The sequence below is a fragment of the Cervus canadensis genome, chromosome 4 (genome assembly GCF_019320065.1).
Source record: "Cervus canadensis isolate Bull #8, Minnesota chromosome 4, ASM1932006v1, whole genome shotgun sequence".
Lineage (NCBI taxonomy): Eukaryota > Metazoa > Chordata > Mammalia > Artiodactyla > Cervidae > Cervus > Cervus canadensis.
This window is the reverse complement of record NC_057389.1, coordinates 104,600,405-104,619,251: the sequence shown is the minus strand read 5'-3', so window position 1 is coordinate 104,619,251 and position 18,847 is coordinate 104,600,405. Positions and strand designations below refer to the sequence as shown.

At 56.9% G+C, this 18,847-nt stretch overlaps 1 protein-coding gene across 2 annotated transcripts in view; it reads right to left on the bottom strand.

Annotated features, from left to right (window-relative positions):
• Window positions 1–8: 8 nt before the first annotated feature.
• Window positions 9–18,847, bottom strand: part of UPF1 (UPF1 RNA helicase and ATPase) — a 33,981-nt gene continuing 15,142 nt past the window's right edge. Inside the window, exons 4-24 of one of the 2 annotated variants that reach the window (XM_043467417.1) lie at window positions 17,438–17,605; window positions 16,817–16,997; window positions 15,099–15,260; window positions 14,357–14,474; window positions 14,108–14,206; window positions 13,519–13,627; window positions 13,215–13,374; window positions 12,994–13,112; window positions 12,410–12,574; window positions 12,204–12,318; window positions 11,289–11,432; window positions 10,704–10,917; window positions 7,571–7,688; window positions 7,020–7,176; window positions 6,688–6,830; window positions 5,141–5,315; window positions 4,519–4,600; window positions 3,097–3,258; window positions 2,761–2,978; window positions 2,330–2,452; window positions 9–1,860 (exon numbers count right to left, since the gene is read on the bottom strand). In XM_043467417.1, coding sequence (XP_043323352.1) covers window positions 2,333–2,452; window positions 2,761–2,978; window positions 3,097–3,258; window positions 4,519–4,600; window positions 5,141–5,315; window positions 6,688–6,830; window positions 7,020–7,176; window positions 7,571–7,688; window positions 10,704–10,917; window positions 11,289–11,432; window positions 12,204–12,318; window positions 12,410–12,574; window positions 12,994–13,112; window positions 13,215–13,374; window positions 13,519–13,627; window positions 14,108–14,206; window positions 14,357–14,474; window positions 15,099–15,260; window positions 16,817–16,997; window positions 17,438–17,605 — 2,929 coding nt within the window. In that variant the 3' untranslated portion in view covers window positions 9–1,860; window positions 2,330–2,332. The remainder of the gene's footprint in view (window positions 1,861–2,329; window positions 2,453–2,760; window positions 2,979–3,096; window positions 3,259–4,518; window positions 4,601–5,140; window positions 5,316–6,687; window positions 6,831–7,019; window positions 7,177–7,570; window positions 7,689–10,703; window positions 10,918–11,288; window positions 11,433–12,203; window positions 12,319–12,409; window positions 12,575–12,993; window positions 13,113–13,214; window positions 13,375–13,518; window positions 13,628–14,107; window positions 14,207–14,356; window positions 14,475–15,098; window positions 15,261–16,816; window positions 16,998–17,437; window positions 17,606–18,847) is intronic. The other variant, XM_043467418.1, reaches the window with a different exon arrangement.

Sequence of the window (18,847 nt, the reverse complement as noted above, 5' to 3'; positions counted from 1 at the left end):
CCCCAGTGTGAAAGCAAGAGATGTTTATTAAGATTTTATTGGTGACAAAAGAGCTTAAAACAAATTGACCAAAAACCAAAAGTTACATTGCCTTGGTACAGATGTTTTTCTAATTTGGGGAACTTATAGTAACTGCTGCTAAGAAGGTGGAGAAAAAAAGCAAACAGCACAAAGCAGAGGCAAAGCATTCCAAGGAACAAAACAGGGTGGGTGGGTGTCACCCATGGGGACGGCGCACGAGGGGTCACAGCAGAAACCTATCCAAACTATGCAGCTACCAAAAGAAGTGGGGACCGAAGGCCCTGCAGCGAAGGTGATAGGGGGCCTGCCAGAGAAGGCGGCCCGCGCCCCCTCCCTCCTGTGTGCCAGAGGAAGGGGGCCTGCGGCTCCCTCTCTCCCGTGTGCCAGCTGGAGGCTGTGGGATAAGGCACACTGGGAGGGGGGTGGTGGGGTCAGGGGCACCAGGGCCTGGACAGGCAGGGTTAGGGTTAGACGGTCCCCAACCAGGGCCGGCCAGGGAGGCTAATACCCCACAGTGTGCGAAGAGCTGGGCGTGGGGGGGCCTCTGCCAGCAACAATAACTTCAAGTTGCAGTTCAGACCCAGGCAGAGGCCCCGTGTAACGTCTGATGTGACAAACTCTTTCAAGCCCTTTAGCACAGAACCAACTTATTTTGGAAACTTACTCCCTTCTCCCCCCACAAACGACCCTACCTCATTGAAGCTGTGCCCGCGTGTAGAGCGGCTCCAAACTAGTAGGGCAGGTGGGGAACAAGGTGGGGGTGGGGGGCATTCAGTGAATCCAACTGGCCTCAGGGGTGGCGGCAGCCTCCCTGGGAACAGGTACAGGTCCTCCTGACTGCCGCCTTTCACCAAATCCTCAGGAAGGACCCTGGGGAAGAAGCAACTGGCCGGGGAACAGCCACCTTCCAGCCTTCTGGCCTCATGGCCAGTCCCGCCCGAAGCCCCTCCTGTGGGGCCAAGTCCACGGTGCACGGCAAGCGCTCTGCTTCTTCGGAGTCCAGCAGAGACCTCGGAGCTGCCTGCCCGGCCCAGGACTGTGCTACCTCACTGCCCTGATGCGCTGGGAGAAGCTGCTGGAAGCTAAAAACTGAAAAAAATCCTCCTCCCATCACAGGGGTTGATTCTAATCTTGAGTTGTGTTGGCATGTTTATACTTCGTTTCTGGAAGCTTGTCGCATCTCCCAGGTCCACCACTAAGATTTGAGAGACAAACTCAGGAAAGTATATTTTTCAGTACTCCTTAGAAAGAATTTTTAAAAAACAAACAGAAAAACACAAACCACCATATTTTCTTGAAATGAAAACCCTCCTAGAACGCAGGCAGCATGAGCGCAGCGGTATCAGAGCCGGTGTGGACAGAACCCACACTCTGCGGGGCTCTCCCCGCACGGCCGCCACTGCAAGCAGCCTGCTCAGCACAGAATCGCGAAGTTTTTTCCTGCTAAAACGTAGTCCCCTTTCAGTAAAAGAGAAAAGAAAGAAAAGAACAGAGGAAAGGGCTACTCTGAGATGAGGGTCTTCCTCCCTCCGCCCCGGTCGCAGACCCAGGTGTGGACGCGGCGGGCGAGCTGGGCCCCTCGCGCGCGGGGCTGGCGGGGCTCGCTGGCGGGCGGTCCTCCGTGGCCGCCCCGCCTCCCGCTCTCCCTTCCGGTCTCCGTGCCGCCGCGCGCCAGCAGAGGGCGCTCGCTCTGCCTCGGGCTCCTCTCCCTCTCCTGTTGCTCGCAGTGGTGCTTCAGTTTTAGCAGTGGAAAACAGGTATCCATTTATTTTTATTTTTTATTACCCAGAATAAGATGCTGATGGACTAAGCCACATAGCTTAGCTCTTCCGCTGCCACCTGCCAGGGAGAGAGAGAGGGCAAGAGGCTTCAGAACAGGCGGGAGCCAGGGCAGCTCCCCGTTCCACCTGGCCCCATTCCAGGGGCCGCTGGGGGGCCCAGACCATAGACTTTCCACCCCGAGAGTCGCGGCTGCTGGGCCTGTGCAATCAACAGCCCGCCCCTGCTCCCAGCGTCGCCAGCTCCCGCGGCCCCTGGTCACCGGCGGGGCGGGGCAGGCCCACGGCCTCTCTCACACCACTCTGGCCTTGTTGCGGGCAGACCACCCTCGTCAGGGTGAGGGGACCCTCTGCCTCCTGGCTGCCCACCAGAAGCAGCGCTAAGACCCTCTGGAGAAGACTGCGGCAGAGGAGCGCGTGAAGCTCACAGCCCCACACACAGCAGAGGCACAGGGACCCAGAGTGACAGGCGCGGACTCGAGACAGCACCCCTCCTCCAGAGGCCCACCCCCCTCCAGAGGCCAGCTTGCCTTCTAGTACTGGGACAGCCCCGTCACTCCACCGTGCTGGTACGCCCGCTCCCCCTGGTACGTGGAGTCTTGCGACAGAGCCACATCGATCTGTGACTTAAACTCATCTCCAAGGTAGCTGTCCTGTAACAAGGGTGGAGAGATGAGCCCTGAGCAAGGAGGCGCAGTCATCCTCCCAGTCTTGAGAACCTGCTCGGTGTCCAACCCGTCACCAGCCCAAGGAATCATCTGGAAGCTTACCTTGATGCCCAGTGGCAGGAAACCCACGCTGGTTACCTCACCACCAGAGATGTGCTACCCAGGGCAGTACTGTGTGTGGGGTGCTCTAGAACCACAGCCCCAGCTGAGGTCGTCAGGGGAGAGGGCCCCAGGGCCTGTGTGTGTCAGGGGGGCCCCTGGGCTGGTCTGACGCCTCATGGCTGTGTGCTCACCTGGGACAGCTCAGGCTGGGACAGGCCGGGCTGGCTCATCTGGGAGGGCTGGCTCATGGAGATGTAGCCTTGGGTCAGGGCGCCCTGGGAGAAGGGCTGGGACGCCACATCCTGGCTGGCCTGGCTGTTGGGGAGATTCGTCTGACTGGGCCCAGGAAGCCCGAAGCGGTTCTTCTGGCGTCCCCCACGACCAGTCTTGCCTTTTGGGGTGCCTCGGCCTGAAAGACAGCAGTCCAGGGTTCCCTGAAGGAGGTTCTGAGCCTCACATCAAACCCAGGATGTGAACAAAGTCCAAGGCCAAGCTGGCTTCCCCATGGGATACCACTCAGTGCTCACCCGCGGCTGGCCCGTTAGCTTGTCCAAAATACCCCGGCGGTGGCATGGGCGGCATGACCAGGTTGAAGGGAATGGGAATGTTCATGGCAGCCACGTGGCTGGGGCCGGCACTGATCATGCCAATCTGGTCGTGGGTCTGGAAGTACATGTTCGAGGGCCGGCCTGTAAGACACAACATGAGCGGCAGGCGTCACACCACCCAGAGCCCACCGCCCGCTGGCCGGCCCACGGCAGAAACGTCCGTCCTGTCCTCTCCCTGCTGTCTGTCCCAGCGTCTCCTGCAGTGCTCCGACAGCACAGTCATCTGCTGCAGGATCTCACAGCACATCCTCCCCACCCCCCGACAGCCTCCTGAGGCCGGTGTCTGCGAAGGAACCTCTTCTCCTGGGGGATTCTGAGAACCACTGGCCTATGGGGGTATGAAAGACGGAAACCATGCTGCATTTCTGATTTCTTTAAACAGCCCTTTCTAGCGCAAATATTACATTCATATTACATCTACCACTGCCACCCTGCCACCCCCAACCAAAAGCAAGAAAATGCCTACGCTTGACAGACCAGTGCATCTCACTGAAGACAAAACCCCCAGGGCAACCTTCGGTAAAGGCAGATCCATGGGGGCCTCAGGGATGGACCCAGGACACCCTCAGCCACACAGGGACTCATCAGATATGACGACAAGATCTGCTGTTATTTAAGAACACAACCCCCAGTCTGAGCCTAAGGACCAGAAGAACACTGGGGCAGGGACAGGGTCTGTAACGATTTCCGGTGGAAGAGGAGCAGCTGGGGTACACCAGCGGGGAATGGCAAGCAGGTGGGAGGTCAAAGGCAACTGCGAGACTTGGGCAGGTGGCAAAGAGTACACAGGCGAGGTGCTGGGCCTCCATGACAGCTGGCACAGGGAAGGGTCCCGGGAGGCAGGGATCTGTGGGATGAATGGGAACCGGCTACAGCTTGCCTCAGGCTAGAGGAGGAGCCCCAGGCAGCAGGGCCAGGCTCGGCCTTAGTACACAGAAGCCTCACCCGCTAAAGAGGCGGTGCGCCCAGCTCCGAGGTCTGACAGATGGAGCTGAAGCTCAGGGCAAGCAGCAGAGCCTGAGGCTGCAGGGGTGATGCTCCCGGAGAAGGAGCTCGAAGAGCAGGCAGGGTGGGGTGAGGGCGTGGAAGCAAGCTGACAAGATCTGCTGAGACACCGCTGGGCACACAGCTGCGTTATTTTAGAAACATCTGTCTCTCTAGACATTGCCCAAGACCAATTATGTGATTCCAAGCAAGCGAAGCTGAGAAAGAACTCTCACTGCCAGGCAGGTTGCTACGGACAGAGGCACGAGAGGTCACTCAGCACTGACAGGGCTGGCAGGTGTGGGCGTGGGAACAGTCAACAAGCACGGGGCAGGGCGGTCCCCCGCAGAGACTCACCCTGGCTGCTCCGGTCATAGACCGACCCTGGGATGATGGCCTCCCGGGCATCATACATGGCTGTCGTCATGAAGCGGGCTCCCTGCAAAGGGTTTAGGTCAGTGAGGAATTTATCATGCTGACACAAGGAAGAACTTTCCAAACATCTGGTGCCTGGGAGGTGGCCAAGCTGCACACACAGAAAACAACCCTGAGGCTTGCCACTCGTGCGCTCTGGGCTTTGCCCAGCTGTCCTCGCCTGGGCTGGCCTTTGATGCCAACCATTTCTGTTTCTGGGCTTCACCTCAAGCAGCATCCACTCCTTAAGCCCCAGACCACCATGGTTTATCAAGCTCCTAGCTGCCTGGGTTTGACTGCAAGCTGCTAGGTGCCGCCTGTGAGATGGTATTCCACAAGGGCCAAGAAAAGCAAAGCCTCAGAACACTTGAGACGCCTGGGGTGCGGAGCTCTGCGGGGACAGGCTAGCACGCATCGCTCATGTTCACACACTGACACTCTCAGCCCGCCCTCAGCTGGTACTCGTCACAAGTCCCACCTGCCATCACTCATTACCACATGCCCAGCACAGTGGCCTGGGGAGGGGGGATTCCCAGCTCTCCCCCGGCCCGTGGCGGACGCTCACCGGGTTGATGGTGTTGACCAGCTTCCTGGGCTTGCTGAACTGCATGAGGCTCTCCCGCAGGTTGTTCAGGGGCCCCTCCACCAGCACCTTCTGCTCCTTGTAGTAGTTCAGCAGGTGGTTCCACAGCGGCTGCTTGGACAGGGCCTTCGGGTTGCCCACGATAATGACCCCATATCTGCAAGAGGTAGGCCCCGAGAGTTTAGTCAAAGCTATGGTTTTCCAGTAGTCATGTATGGATGTGAGAGCTAGACCATAATAAAGAAGGCTAAGCACTGAAGATCTGATGCTTTTGAACTGTGGTGCTGGAGAAGACTCTTTAAAGTCCCGTGGACTGCAAGGAGATCAAAACAGTCAATCCTAGAGGAAATCAACCCTGAATATTCATTGGAAAGACTGATGCTAAAGCTCTGATACTTTGGCCACCTGATGCAAAGAAATGACTCATTTGAAAAGACTCTGAAGCTGGGAAAGATTGAAGGCAGGAGAAGGGAAGACAGAAGATGAGATGGTTGGATGGCATCCCTGACTTGATGGGACATGAGTTTGAGCAAGCTCTGGGAGTTGGTGATGGACAGGGAAGCCTGGCGTGCTGCAGTCCATGGGGTCACAGAGTCGGAGACGACTGAGCACCTGAACTGAAAGTACAAGATGCCCAGGCAGCTCCCCTGGCACCCTGCCCACCATGCCCCTGTCTCCTCACCACACAGGAGCATCGAGAGCCACCCTCCACCTCCCTGCCTAGACGCCTGGCCTGCCTATGCAGCACCCACGGGGAATGCTGGGGATGGCTGGGTAACTGCAAACTGAGGTGACTTTCACTGGAGCCCATCCTGTAAGCTGCCGACCCTGCGCTTGGGTTTATGTGAGGGCAGGTTTCTGTTGAGCCCAGATGTCAAAACATCTCTGTGGGAAGATGAGCTCGAGACGAGTCGGCCTCCTGGGCACCAAGTCGCACGTGGCCGAGGCAGACTCCATAGCCACCTCAGGCATTCTGCTGGGCTGGGCACGTACTCGATGCCCAAGCCAAGCTCCTGGGGGGAAGCTTACATTCATCAGCTGTTTCAGGGCTCCCCCTCCTATGCTGGCTACCAAATGAAAACCAAGGTGCCCTCACTGGGGAGGGAATCTGAGTCCCTCTTGCATGTGAATCTGAGTCCCGCTTGCAGCTGGTACAACGGTGGCTGTTGTCTGGTTTCATGTGGGGTGACACGGGGTCCACCTGATTCTCTGGGTCCCTCGCTATTTCAAAAGTTACATTCCAGAGCTAAACAAGGCAACTGGATAGAAAGACACGACACAGAAACAAAGACAAGCCACGAGTGAGAGGTTCTTTCCAGACTGCTGCTGGGAGCCCTCTGCCCCGGGCACTGCTGAGGCCCCTCTATGTGCCGTGTGCCACAGCCCAAGGTGTGGCTGGGGTGCGAGAACTGACAGGAAGAGAAGCAGGCAGGGAGCAGCTCCTGGGCCAACCCCTCCCGGCACCTCATAAAGACTCCTATGCAAGGGGGGCCGCCCCACAAGGCCCTGCAAGACTCAGCTCTCCGTACCGTGCTCTGGTTAAGGCCACGTTAAGTCGCCTGGGGTCATTCAAAAATCCAATGCCTTGGTGCTCATTGGCCCGCACACAGGAGAGGATGATAAAGTCCTTCTCACGCCCCTGGAACGCGTCCACACTGGCAATCTCCACCTCCTACAGGGGCAATAATCACGGTCAGCCAACAGGCTTCCTTCAAGGAGCCCTCAGCCCGCACAAACTGTGTCAAGATCCGCCATGGGATCCCACAGGTGCGCCGGGGACCAGGAGCTGCAGAGCCCCGGGGTCCGGCCGTGGGCTCCCGGCGGCCCCGCAGCCGGGCGGGGCGGGAGCCAGCGGGCGCACCTGATAGAGCTTGGTGTGCAGAGAGCCGCTGAACTGCATGTACTGCACCAGGTAGGAGCGCTGGCCCTCGTAGGGCGTGATGATGCCGATCTGGTCCGGCTTGGCGCCCGCCTTCAGCAGCTTAGTGGTGATCTTCTCCACGTTTGCAGCCTCCGTCCTAAGAAAGTCAGGCTTTCACTTCCAGGCTCCATCTCTGGGCTCCTGAGACCCCCAAGGCCAGAGGCTGTGGAAGGCTCGGTGCAGCCTCACCTCCAGCACAACCCTGTGGAGGACCTGCATGGCGCACCCAGGGCCAGGCAGCCCAGCATTTACCAACTGAGTCAGGAGGGACAGAAAAGGCTCACGGGGCTCCTAAAGGATCTGCTCAACAGGAAATACACACTGACAAGGCGAGGCTGGACCTAGGTAGGCTGCTGGTTTAAGTGTTTGAACACAAGGACAAGGAAAATGAGGACAAGTTTCACCACCACGTTAAACAAAATCACAGGTGTGCAGTCACTGGAAAAGCTGTCACTGAAGCCAGCAGGCCCCACAGACAAGTCTCTGCTTACCTGTTCAGGTAGGAGGTGCCTGAGCTGGCAATCTCCTCTTGGCCCTGGGTCACATAGAAGAACATCGGTTTATCTGGTTGGGGCCACTGAAAGTCAAATCCCTTCTTCACACGATCCGCTGGCATCGTGGAGGAGAAAAAAGAAAACATCCTGTCAGAGAAGAGAGTGCAGCCGGCCTGGGTGAGCTGAGGCGGAGAGCAGACTGGAGGCCATTCCATCCTGGGCAGAGGCACACAGCAGAGCAGGAAACAGCAGGCTCCAGGCAATTGACCCAGGTCTGTGGGTCCCAGGGGAGGCCACTGGAGGGGGTCCTCTGACCGAAACTCCCAGGAACACTTAGCACTCTACCTGGTACAAAGCTGGCTTACTCACTGAACAGATCTCACTGTTAGTGTTCTCTGCGGTCTAAGTCTGCCCCAGGGTAAAGAAAATATCCTATCTCCTTCCAGAAGGTTTATGATGGGACTTATGTGTACCTGCAACTGGCTTTTAACAATGACACTGTTGAGCCACCCGTCTTGTCCCAAACCAAGGTGTGTGGACAGGGGGGTCTGCCTCTGGCCTCCATCTCAGGCCCTGTGCCCGGCGTCTCGGGACCGCAGCTGAGCGGTAACTCGTCACCCCCGAGTTCGAGCCGCCACCTTCCTCAAGCTCTTCATGCTCATCTCAGGTGCTCAGTCCTCTGCAAGGCCTTACGATGCAGAAAACCAGTCGTCCAATCAGACAGTTCACCCATTCTTTTGGGAATTTCTGACTGGAGTTACACCTAATCAGATTAATGTAAGAAAACTGGAATTTTTGCACCAAAATAGACTACCATAGATGAAGGGAAAGCCTAAGCTATGAGGACACTGCTATGATCCCTTTTAAGTCAAGCTGAAAATGAGGCAAAGACTCAATGTTTCAAGTGAGGGCAGTGGCTAGAGCAAGCTCGGGGACCCGAGGCTGGCAAATGTTTAACCACCTGTGAGGGACAGGGCGGGGGCGAGCACACAGCGCCGGCTACTTTCCACGCTGTAGACACGCCCCCCCACACTGCTGGCGGCCACCCCGGGGTGGCAGACAGGCTCACGGCTGGGCTGCAGGGTGTGGGTGAGGCGGGGCTTTCAGGGGCAGGTGCTGGTAACAGACACGGTCACCTAGTGAAAACTCACTAAGTCGGACTCGCAGGATCTGGGCACTTCTTTACACTTCCTCAGAGTTCTTAAAAGCATTCCTTCAGGGGTGCCATGACCCAGACACTGGCGGTCCAGCACTGAACCATCGCCAGCAGCCTCTATCCTGTGGAGCCAAGGCCATGGGGACGGTGCAGCAAGGCCAGCAGGGGTCTGCACCAGTGCTGAGTGCTGGCTTTCCCAACGAGTGTCAGCTGCGTCTCCTACAAGCTCCTCACGACCTGGCCTTCCTAGTCCTACCACCCGGCAGGCCAGCAGCACCCCAAGTGTCAAGACTGTACCGCAGAGCAGCCGCGTGGCCCTGGACGGGCACTTGCACTTTCTGCCTCAGTCTCCTCATCTACAAAGTGGGCTGAGCAAAGCCGATGTACTGGGCCGCTGGCGTTACTAAGACTCTAAGCCAGCAGTTCTCAAACGAATGCTGCTCTCAGCGTGTCTTTACACTCTGCAAGCAGAGCAGTCCAAACAGCTATTATTTCTATGCATTACATCTACTGATATTTATTGTATTTTAAAACCCAAAAATGTAAAATAATTTTAAAAATCTGTTTAAAGATGAACATATTAACTTAAAACATTTTCATGAAAAATAATATTTCACTGAAATATATGTTTAGTGAATTTTATCAACCCACTTCACTCTCCAGTTTACTGGACTCCTGCCCCCAGTCTCCTGTGAGCCCTCGCAGCATGTCAGGATGGACAGGGCTCACAGATGCAAGTGGGTGAAAAGGGAAGCATGTTTGTTTTCAAATATTTATTTGGCTGTGCTAGTTCTGAGTTGCACACTTGAGATCTTTAGCTGCGGCATGTGAACTCTTGCTCACAGCATGTGGGATCTTAGTTCCCTGACCAGGGATCGAACCCAGGCCTCCTGCACTGGGAGCACACAGTCCTAGCCACTGGACCACCAGGGAAGCCCCAGGAAGCATCTTCTAAGACCTTTCCCACCACTGTGGAATTACCTCAGTTCTATCTGAAAACTGGATGGGAGGCTGCCCTGGAGCTCCGGGACGATGGCCTTTCTACCCTGCCCTGACCTGCATGGCCTCTGACCCCCAGGGACTTGGAAGCACCCTTGCTGCCTGTGGGAATGGGACATGCTGCTCACCCTGTCAGGCAGGGCTTCCAAAGGCTAACACATCTGACACATGTCACCACCACAGACCTCATCAGAAAATTTACTCAGCACCTGGAAGACATGGTAAGCTCATACTAGGGGACACGTGTTTTCCAAAATTCTCATTTCGGTGTGAAGTCTCAGATTTTATCACTGGTGATGAATACTGTGAGTTGTTTTCCTTGAAGCCACAGGCCAGCTTTGATCCCTCTGAAGAAACTGCCTACTAACCGTTCCAGTCTGTGTAACCAGTGTGTGAGTCCTGCCTTCTAGCACCTCACACACCTGCCAAGTGTCTTCAGAGACCATCCTCTCCCACCCCACACAGAGTCACAAGCACATGCCTCAGGGACCAGGGAATGGGGTACTCTTCCCTTTGAACTCAGGACGGGGCCTGCCACAGGTGTGTGGTGGAGATGATACACAACAGCCTGGTCACACCGCAAGCGTCAGCACAGCCTGACGGCGCCCGACACCCCAGGGTTACCATGGAAGCAGTCTGCTCTTGGGTGTGCACAAGTCTTTGAGACCCCCAGGGCCCAGACCTTGAGAACCACCGACAGAGGAAGGAGTGGGACGGGGGTTGTCTCTGCCACCCCCTCTTCTATGTGTGACGCACCACTGGTGGGAATCCTCACAGCTCACTCTGCAAATCTTACCAAGATGCGGGCTCCCCCCCTTGCCCTTGCCACAGAATGTCCTGCACTCTAGAGCACACGTTCTGCCCACTGCACCTCCCAGAGGGCCCCTACACACAAACGGTCACCACGTAAGGCCACCTGAGAAGGAAGTGAGGCCAGGCACTGTCCCCAGACTCCCGGCACTGGGCCGAGCTTACCTGCGGTAACGCCATTCTGGAGAGAGCCCTCGTAGAAGATGTTGGATGGGAAGGCGCTGAGCGCAGGGTGCATCCGGTACTGGACTTGGAGGCGGATGGGGCGGATGCCCAGAACCACCAGGCGCTCGAAGAGTGACTGCGACAGCCCGGCCTTGGCCGCCTTCTTGCACATCACCACGGGGCCCAGCTGGCAGTGGTCACCCACGAGGATCAGCTGTGATAAGAGGCCCACATCACAGTTCAAACATGGGCAGCCCACACGGCCACTCAGGGACTAAGAGGACTGGGGTCCATACACCCCCCGAACTACACTAATTTAAGCAGCAAGATACTGACCAGGAGTGGGAGAACCGCCCAGCATGCACACGAAGCACGCTCTCAGAGCCGCCATGCAGGCGCCCTGCGCCACGCCCACCCGGGGAAGCCCCCTCAAAGGCCTGCTGGGCACCCCTGTGTGCTCTGCCAGGGCATGGAGCAGAGCACAGGGCACTGAGGCGGGTCTCCAGCACCAAGCTCCACACAGGACGGGAACACAAGCGCGCGCACAGTCTCAAACAAGGCCACAAGGGGCGTGCTGTGGCCCACCTGCTTGGCCCCAAGGACCACAGGGACCATGCACTCTGGCTCGGTGGCCTGCGTGCTCTCGTCGATTAGAATGGAGCGGAACTGCATCTTGGCGAGCCTCGGGTCTCCTGCGCCCACACACGTGCAGCAGATGACATCTGCGTTCTGGGGAAGAGAGTGCGCCAGGCCTCAGGGCACCTGCGGGTCAAGGTTCCCAGACCCCAGAGGGCAGGCAGGACAATACACAGACACTGCTGTGGCCCACACCCTCCCTGATAGCATCTTCAATCCAGGCTGTGGCGACACCAACTCTCAAGATCCTACGTGCTTGGGAGTCACGCCTAAAGAAGGCTGTGGTGCCTCAAGACAGCCTCTGAGGGGCAGTGCTGAGCCAGGGAAACCACCGAGAGTGGGAGACGGTGCTCCGGACCTGCCCCCGCCCCAGGCACAGACCAGGCTCCCACGATTCCAGCAACAGGGAGGCTGGCAGGGAGTGGAATCTACCTCAAAAAATCGTGCGTTTCAGACAATAAGCTGTCTCTGTGTGACCTCAGAGAAAGCACATGGAGAACGGTATTACAGTTCTCTCCTCAAATGGAAAAGAACCCACTAAAGGCGCTCACATGGACCTAATGTATCCAAACAGGTCCCCTGGCCCAAGTGAACAAGTGAAACTGAAAGTGTTGCTCAGCTGTGTCCCACTCTTTCCAATCCCATGGACCCTGTCCACGAGATTTCTCAGCCAAGAATACTGGAGTGGGTTGCCATCCTCTTCTCCAGGGGAATCTTCCCGACCAGGGAACAAACCCGGGTCTCCTGCACGGCCAGCAGACTCTTTACTGTCTGAGCCACCAGGAAAGCCCACAGTGAACAAGTAAAGACAAAAGCCCAAAGCCCAGGCCCGTTCCCGGGCAGCAGGGCGGGTGAGGAGCTCACCATGAGCAGCTCCCTCTCGGCAGTGCGCTTCAGGGCTCTGTAACGCTTCTCGTCTGCCGACGACAGCTCCCCGGTCTCATCCTTCAGCTGCTGCAGCTTCTGGAGCTCGGGCATGCTGCAAATACGGCATGTGAGCAGGAGGGCGCTGCCGCCGGGGCCTGCCCGGGGAGACGTGTCTCGCTTTAAGGCGAGGGACCGACACCCACCTGTCCATGTTCCTGATCTGGTTGTGCAGGGCCAAGAAGGACACGGGGGAGTCTATGGCCTCGCGGCTCTTGGCGCAGAGCCGCACGACTTTCAGCCCAGTCTGGTGGATCTTCTCGGTCAGCTGGTCCACGGCTATGTTGCTCGGAGCACAGACGAGCACGGGCCTTCAATACAATGTGAGCGAACGTCAGCGCTCACCCAGAGAAGAGGCTAATCAGCAAGACCACTGTTTGGATCACAGGTGGTAGGGCAGCCGACTCAAGCTCTACGACTAAAGCCAGGAGTGACACGGTGCTGAAGGAGCAACAAGGTAGATGGTTTGGAGCTTCCTGATCTTCAGACTGTGCATGCCTCTCCCCGCTAACTCCTGATTCCAGTGCCATCACCTCCTGACCGTGCTGTTAAGACTTTCCAAGCTCCGAGGAGTACACAGGCACAACACAACCGAGGATGAACATACCCTGTGCAAGCTTCCTTGTGAAAAGCAGTCACAAAGGCCAGATCTACTACCAACGGCACAGGAAGCAGCAAGCCAGGCACCCTGGGCTCCCCGTTTCCCACCCTGGGCTGTGGAGAGCCGTACCCGTTGCCTTGCCGGGCCAGGTGGTAGACGATGGTGGCTGAGGTCACGGTCTTCCCCGTGCCCGGCGGGCCCTGGATCAGACTCAGCGGTCTCTGCAGCACAGTCTTCACAGCGTAAACCTTCGGATACAAGCGGCCATTAGGGGTGTAAGCAAGGCGGATGGCTGCTGAGCACGCAGGCCCTGAGGCCCGGGACCCTCCTGCCCCGGGACAGGTGAGAACCTGAGAGTGGTTGAGGTCGGGGAGCCCCTGTGCCGTGAAGCGCTTGGGCAGCTGGCACTTGATGATCACATCCTCCACCTCGTGGCCGAGCAGCTTGTGGTAGATGTAGCCCGACACAGAGGTCTCGTCCACAGCGAAGGTTTTCAGCGCACTCTGCATTCTGAAGGGGAAACTCCGGGTCAGCAGCGGGCACACTGGAGCTGCCAGGGAGCAGTGGGGGGACGCAGGAGGCAGCAGCCACACCGAGGGCCGGGGCCTGCCAAGCAGATGCAGGTAAGTGGGGGTGGGGAGGGGGCGGACATACCTGTCAAATGAGGTTGACTTCCACACGAAATCCACCTGGAAGTTATGAGTCACCTCCACAGGGGCACCCACACTGCTCCGGAGCTCAATAGCAATCTCATCGCCATAATCTGCACCGCCGAGTTAAGTTTCACCCTTGTCAAAGCCTTCATGAGGAGCCCTCACTCAGTCACTGAGGAGACAGCCCCTCCTCTGCACCAGACGCAGAAAACGAAGCGAGGGGCCTGTGTTCTCAACGACAGACTCCGGGAGCAAGTCCGGGCCACTGCAGCCAGGGCTGCCTTCCCCAGGAGCCCGGGGGGCACCCAGCAAGGACAGCCAAGCCCAGGGCCCAGGTTCCACAGAGCCCTCGGGCACACAGTTCGGAGCCCACTGGCTTCTGTCTAAGCAGCTTTGTATCAGCTAGGACAAGTGAAGAGCCTGACGGCTGGAAACAAACCAGAGTCAAAGGGGCCGCCCCTGGGGCTGCACACACCCTCCCCTGCCTTTGAGGCCCCAAGACCGTTCTCCGTGGTGACCCACACAGGTCAAGCCCTTCGGAGACTGGGGCAGAGGGTGCGTATGCCAGCCCTTCTTTATACAAAGGATACTATCAGGGACCTTGATGACGTGGCCGATCCCTTTCCAGAGGGGTGCCAGGTCCCCTTTGTACCGCAGGCAAATCTCATCCCCTTGCATGAGCCGCATATCTTACAGGGAGAAGACAACAGGAGAGTCGGTGTTTTCACACGCGTCACAGACACCACCACCAACAGTTCAAATTCAGGGACACTTTACAAGGGTGAAACTAGGAATTTTATGCTACTTAGAGTCACAAATATTTTAAAACTTAAAATCACCTCTTAACCAAATTATGACTAAATCCTCATTACCAGAGTCAGTCTTGGGCAAAGTGAAGTAGGCGATTCTCTTCTTGTTAAGGCCCAGGTCCCACCTGACCGTGATGTTATCTTGAGTCTGAGCACATAAAAAATAAGAGCCCTGTTAGCCCGCAACACAGACATGGGTCTGGGCTCCTCGTGTCTGTTTTCCACAGGCAGGTGCCCCATGGCAAGCGGCACCCGACAGCCTGAAACGCCAACAAGGGCACATCCGGGAGAGAAGGCGTGAGGACCCCAAAACCTGCAGAGGACGACCAGAAGACCCCCCCCACACGACGTCTGTTCTTGAAGACAGCTGATCTGTGGGCAGCGGGGGGAGAGAAGGAAGCTGACGGCTGAGGACACGGCCCGTGAGCCTCAGGGCTCCTGATTCCCATGCAGTTTCCGAGGAATGGGCACAGGGTGTCCTCAGGGTGCTGTCGGCTCCTGGGGTCTGACTCTCCCCGCTGCGGCAAAGGCTACGAACCCAACTGGAAGGAATGTTTGCTGGATTTTAAATCAGACAGCACCCATGTAGATGTCTGGCCGTTGAGCGAGGGGGCCTCTGCCCACAGCCTGTCCTTAATCCACGGCTCCGTCTCTCAGGAGCTGCACCGTGGCCCAAGTCAGCATCTGCGGTCTGCAGAGAAACCCACCCTCCCCAGACCTGAGGAGAGAGGCTCTGTTAAAATGAACAAGCCCTCCTGCACACACACATCACCTGTGACTCTTTCAGCTTCTTGTCGTAGTCAGCCTCCAGCTTGACCAGAGGCCCGAATATGTTCTGGTACTGATAGGCGTCCTCGTACCGCAGGAGGACGTGCTGCGGCTCCTCGTCCACTCCAGGCTTCTCCAAGTCCTCCAAGGTGGCAGACGGGTTCTCCTAGAGGCAAGGGCCGGGACCACATTCTTCCCCGTTCCCACCTCTACTTAAAACATACTCTCTGCGTGCTCCCCAGTCTCCAGAGGTGCAGCGCACACCCGCCATCACTTCTCAGGACGAGCAGGGCACCCAGCAGCCGAGCCCCCGTGTCAGGAAGCCCACGTGGCACACAGGGTGAATGCCCCAGGAACACAGCCTGACACACTCCCCCCACCAGGGCCACCTTCTTCAACAAACACGGAGCCCCCGACGTGCGAGAGCGTGTTCCTCCCAGCTGCCAGAAAAAGCACTGGATTCCCTGACTGTGTGAACAGAAAAGCAGGCCCATCTCCCCATTTCTTCCTGATCTTACTACACCGCACCAAAAGGAGAAACCCACTCTCTCTTGGCAGTAAGTGGGCTGTTTGGATATAAACAAGAACAGTGAGATAACTGCAGCAACCTGAAAATCAAGGTGGAAAGGTTCCTTGCTAGCCAATGCTTCAAACATATTTTTCCCGGCAGCTGAAGAGAAGATAAATTCACATTTTTTTAACTATATGTGTGCCTAGCCTAATTAAAATTTCTAGCCTAATTAAAAAACAGCAATTCAGAGTTCTCAGCCGTTCATTAGTTAAGATGCTGAGCTTCCATTACAGGGGCTGCAGGTTCAATCCCTGATCAGGGAACCAAGATCCCACATCCTGCACCAAAAATAAATAAAATGTGTGTGTGTGTGCACGCGCGCGTGTGTGTAAGCGTCCAGAACCAGAGAAGGGCTTCCTTGGAGAAATGACCTGTGGGCGTGTGTGTGCGTGTGCGCACGTCGAGAACCAGAGAAGTGCTCCCGTGGAGAAGCGGCCTGTTGGCGTGTGTGTGTGTGTGTGCGCGTGTGCACGTCCAGAACCAGAGAAGGGCTCCCTTGGAGAAGCGGCCTGTGGGGGGGTGTGTGTGTGTGTGCGCACGTGTGTGCGCGCATCCAGAACCAGAGAAGGGCTCCCGTGGAGAAGCGGCCTGTGGGCAGGGCAGGAATCTTGCTAGCCCCTAACCTGGTGTGTGAGTGTGTGTGTGTGTGCATGTGTGCGCGCGCGTGCAGAACCAGAGAAGGGCTCCCTTGGAGAAACGGCCTGTGGGGGGGTGTGTGTGTGTGCGCGCGTGTGTGCGCGCATCCAGAACCAGAGAAGGGCTCCCGTGGAGAAGCGGCCTGTGGGCAGGGCAGGAATCTTGCTAGCCCCTAACCTGGTGTCACCCTGGCTCCAACATGTCACACGCCTCAAGCCCAAGCAGGTTTTGCACAGTATACCGCAGTCCTGTCTGTCCCGTCAGGCCCGGCTCCTCTGGACATGTCCACCAGCAGTCGCTGACAGCCAGTTCCCATCTTCCTCCTTCCCACCAGCCACCCTTGCCCTCAACAAGAGAAACACTCCACTGGCCAGAGCTTTCCTTTCCCAGAGGCCTGGCAGGAGGCATCCCGGGTACCCTCCTTCCTGTTTCTGAGGACCCCGGTCCCGGTCCCAGCCCCCTCCCCCCCCAACACTCGGTAGGGAGGGGCATGTGCACTGCCGGCAGGCCCTCACCTTCCAGAGCTCCTCCAGCTTGTTGATCTGCTGGGCAGTGATCTGCCGCGCCCGCAGCTGCTCCTGCTCAGAAGGGATCTTGACCAGCCAGGACAGGAAGCACCGGTCCTGGATCAGGGGCTGCCACTGGGAGCTGTCCCAGTTGATGTCCTTGAGGCTGCTCTGACTGGCACAGGGCTGCCTGCAGAAGCCCCGAAGGCAGGGAGAGCCCAGATGAGGATGACCTCTGCCCCCCCCAGAGGCTTATTACCTCTCACCTCAGAGTGGTGCTCCCTACATTTTACTGTATGGACAGAGTACCTTCAAACTGTTAGCAATAAATTGCATCTCCCCATGCATTTAAGCTCTGAAATTTTCTTTTTTTTTTAAATTCTTAAAACTCAGAACAGACTTTGCTTTTACAGAATTTTATGATTTAACCAGAAGACACCCCAAAAGGGTCCTATGACATTCCTAGCTCTGTAACAAGCCCCAACCCTCCAAACCTCCTTACACCTCGCCAGTTGGCGGAAACCACTTAAAACTATTTTAAAGCTCCAGAAAGTTGGAGCCATGGAGACTGAGTCTTTGCCTGAAAGGCAACCCCCCCGCCAAACAAGGGAACTGGGGCCTTGCCCTCACCGGCACAGCAGCACCACAACCGAGTCGGCCTTGGCAGGGATGAAGCCGAGGAGGAAGACGTTGCGGCAGCCGCAGTTGTAACACTCCAGGACCGTCTCCCCTAGGGGCCCATCCTTGTGCAGAGTCACCTCTTTGCATTTTGCCCTCACAAGGTGATTTACAATGTGGCTGAAACCAGGAAATGATAAATAGTTAACACCCAAAGTTTGGCTTTTCACCACTTCCAATTTTCGAGCTCCGTTTAAAGTTCCGGTACCGTTCACGGTCCATTAGCAGGAGTGGTCACACCTCATCCATCTGGCATCCAGAGGGACCAGCCTGCCCCTGAACTGGTTCCCCACTGAGTGCAAAAATTGATCCGACTTGAACCATTTCTAAGGAAAACTTTCCTAACATGTTTCACACAGTTCCCTCTTACCCCATTTCTGCTTTCTTAAATCCAACTTATTGGGGCTGACTGAATCTAACACGGGTGCCAAGGCTGCTGTCTTGGAGAGGAAGGCTCGCCCCTTCACTGCTCCTATTCACTCAATGTAGTTTCTCCGCTGCTCCTTTCAAAGTCACTTTTCCTGGCCCCCACGCCTGCTTCCAGGAGCAACACCCCTTCTCATTTGCTGCAGGCCAGGAAACCTGATAACCAAACGTACTAGAAACCTGAGGACAGCAAACAAATACGGAGTAGGGGGGAGGTCAAGGCTACTCTCGGGAAGCGCAGGGCCAGCTCTGAGCTTCCTGGAAGCCCCGCTGTCCCAGTTCTTTTCTTGTTGCGCGTGGCCAGAACTCTGACGCCCTTCTCATTTCCGGGACACGGCTCACCTAAACCAGGGCTGAACTCACCCTCCCCAACGCCAGCCTCACTCGGGGCCCAGGTAGGGCCTTGGCTCCGCCCCAGCTCTCCCAGCCTTGCTGCGGGGTTTGTCACACACTGAGCGTGCCTGCTGGGCCTCCAGCCTTCCCTGCTGCTCCCCTCGCATCACCCTGGGAAACCCCTCCTGTGCAAGCTGTGGCTCAGAGGCCAACATCCTGATCCTCTCTGGCCCCACAAAGACTGTCAGATTACCTAGCTAATCACCACAGCTCTCTGTACCTCCAAAGCCCCCACCCCTCTCCTCCCCTCCTGGAGCTGCCACCCCTGGGTATTCTACCGGATTCAGTGATTTCCTCCTGTCTTTTCTAGGCCCAGAACACTCCATCACATTGGAAGCTTCCTGAACGTGGGTGGCTGCCCCATCACCTCCACAATTTGACCTTGCACAGAACACACAGTGCTGGCTGACCAAGTCTGTTTTCTCTTAGAGGTTCTCTGCTCACTTCCCTGATCTGGGCTCTGCTGACCTGAAGATGGGGTTGCCAACTAAGGAAAGTTTTATTTAATTGCTTTTCCTGCAACAGAGGAACTAATGCAAACAC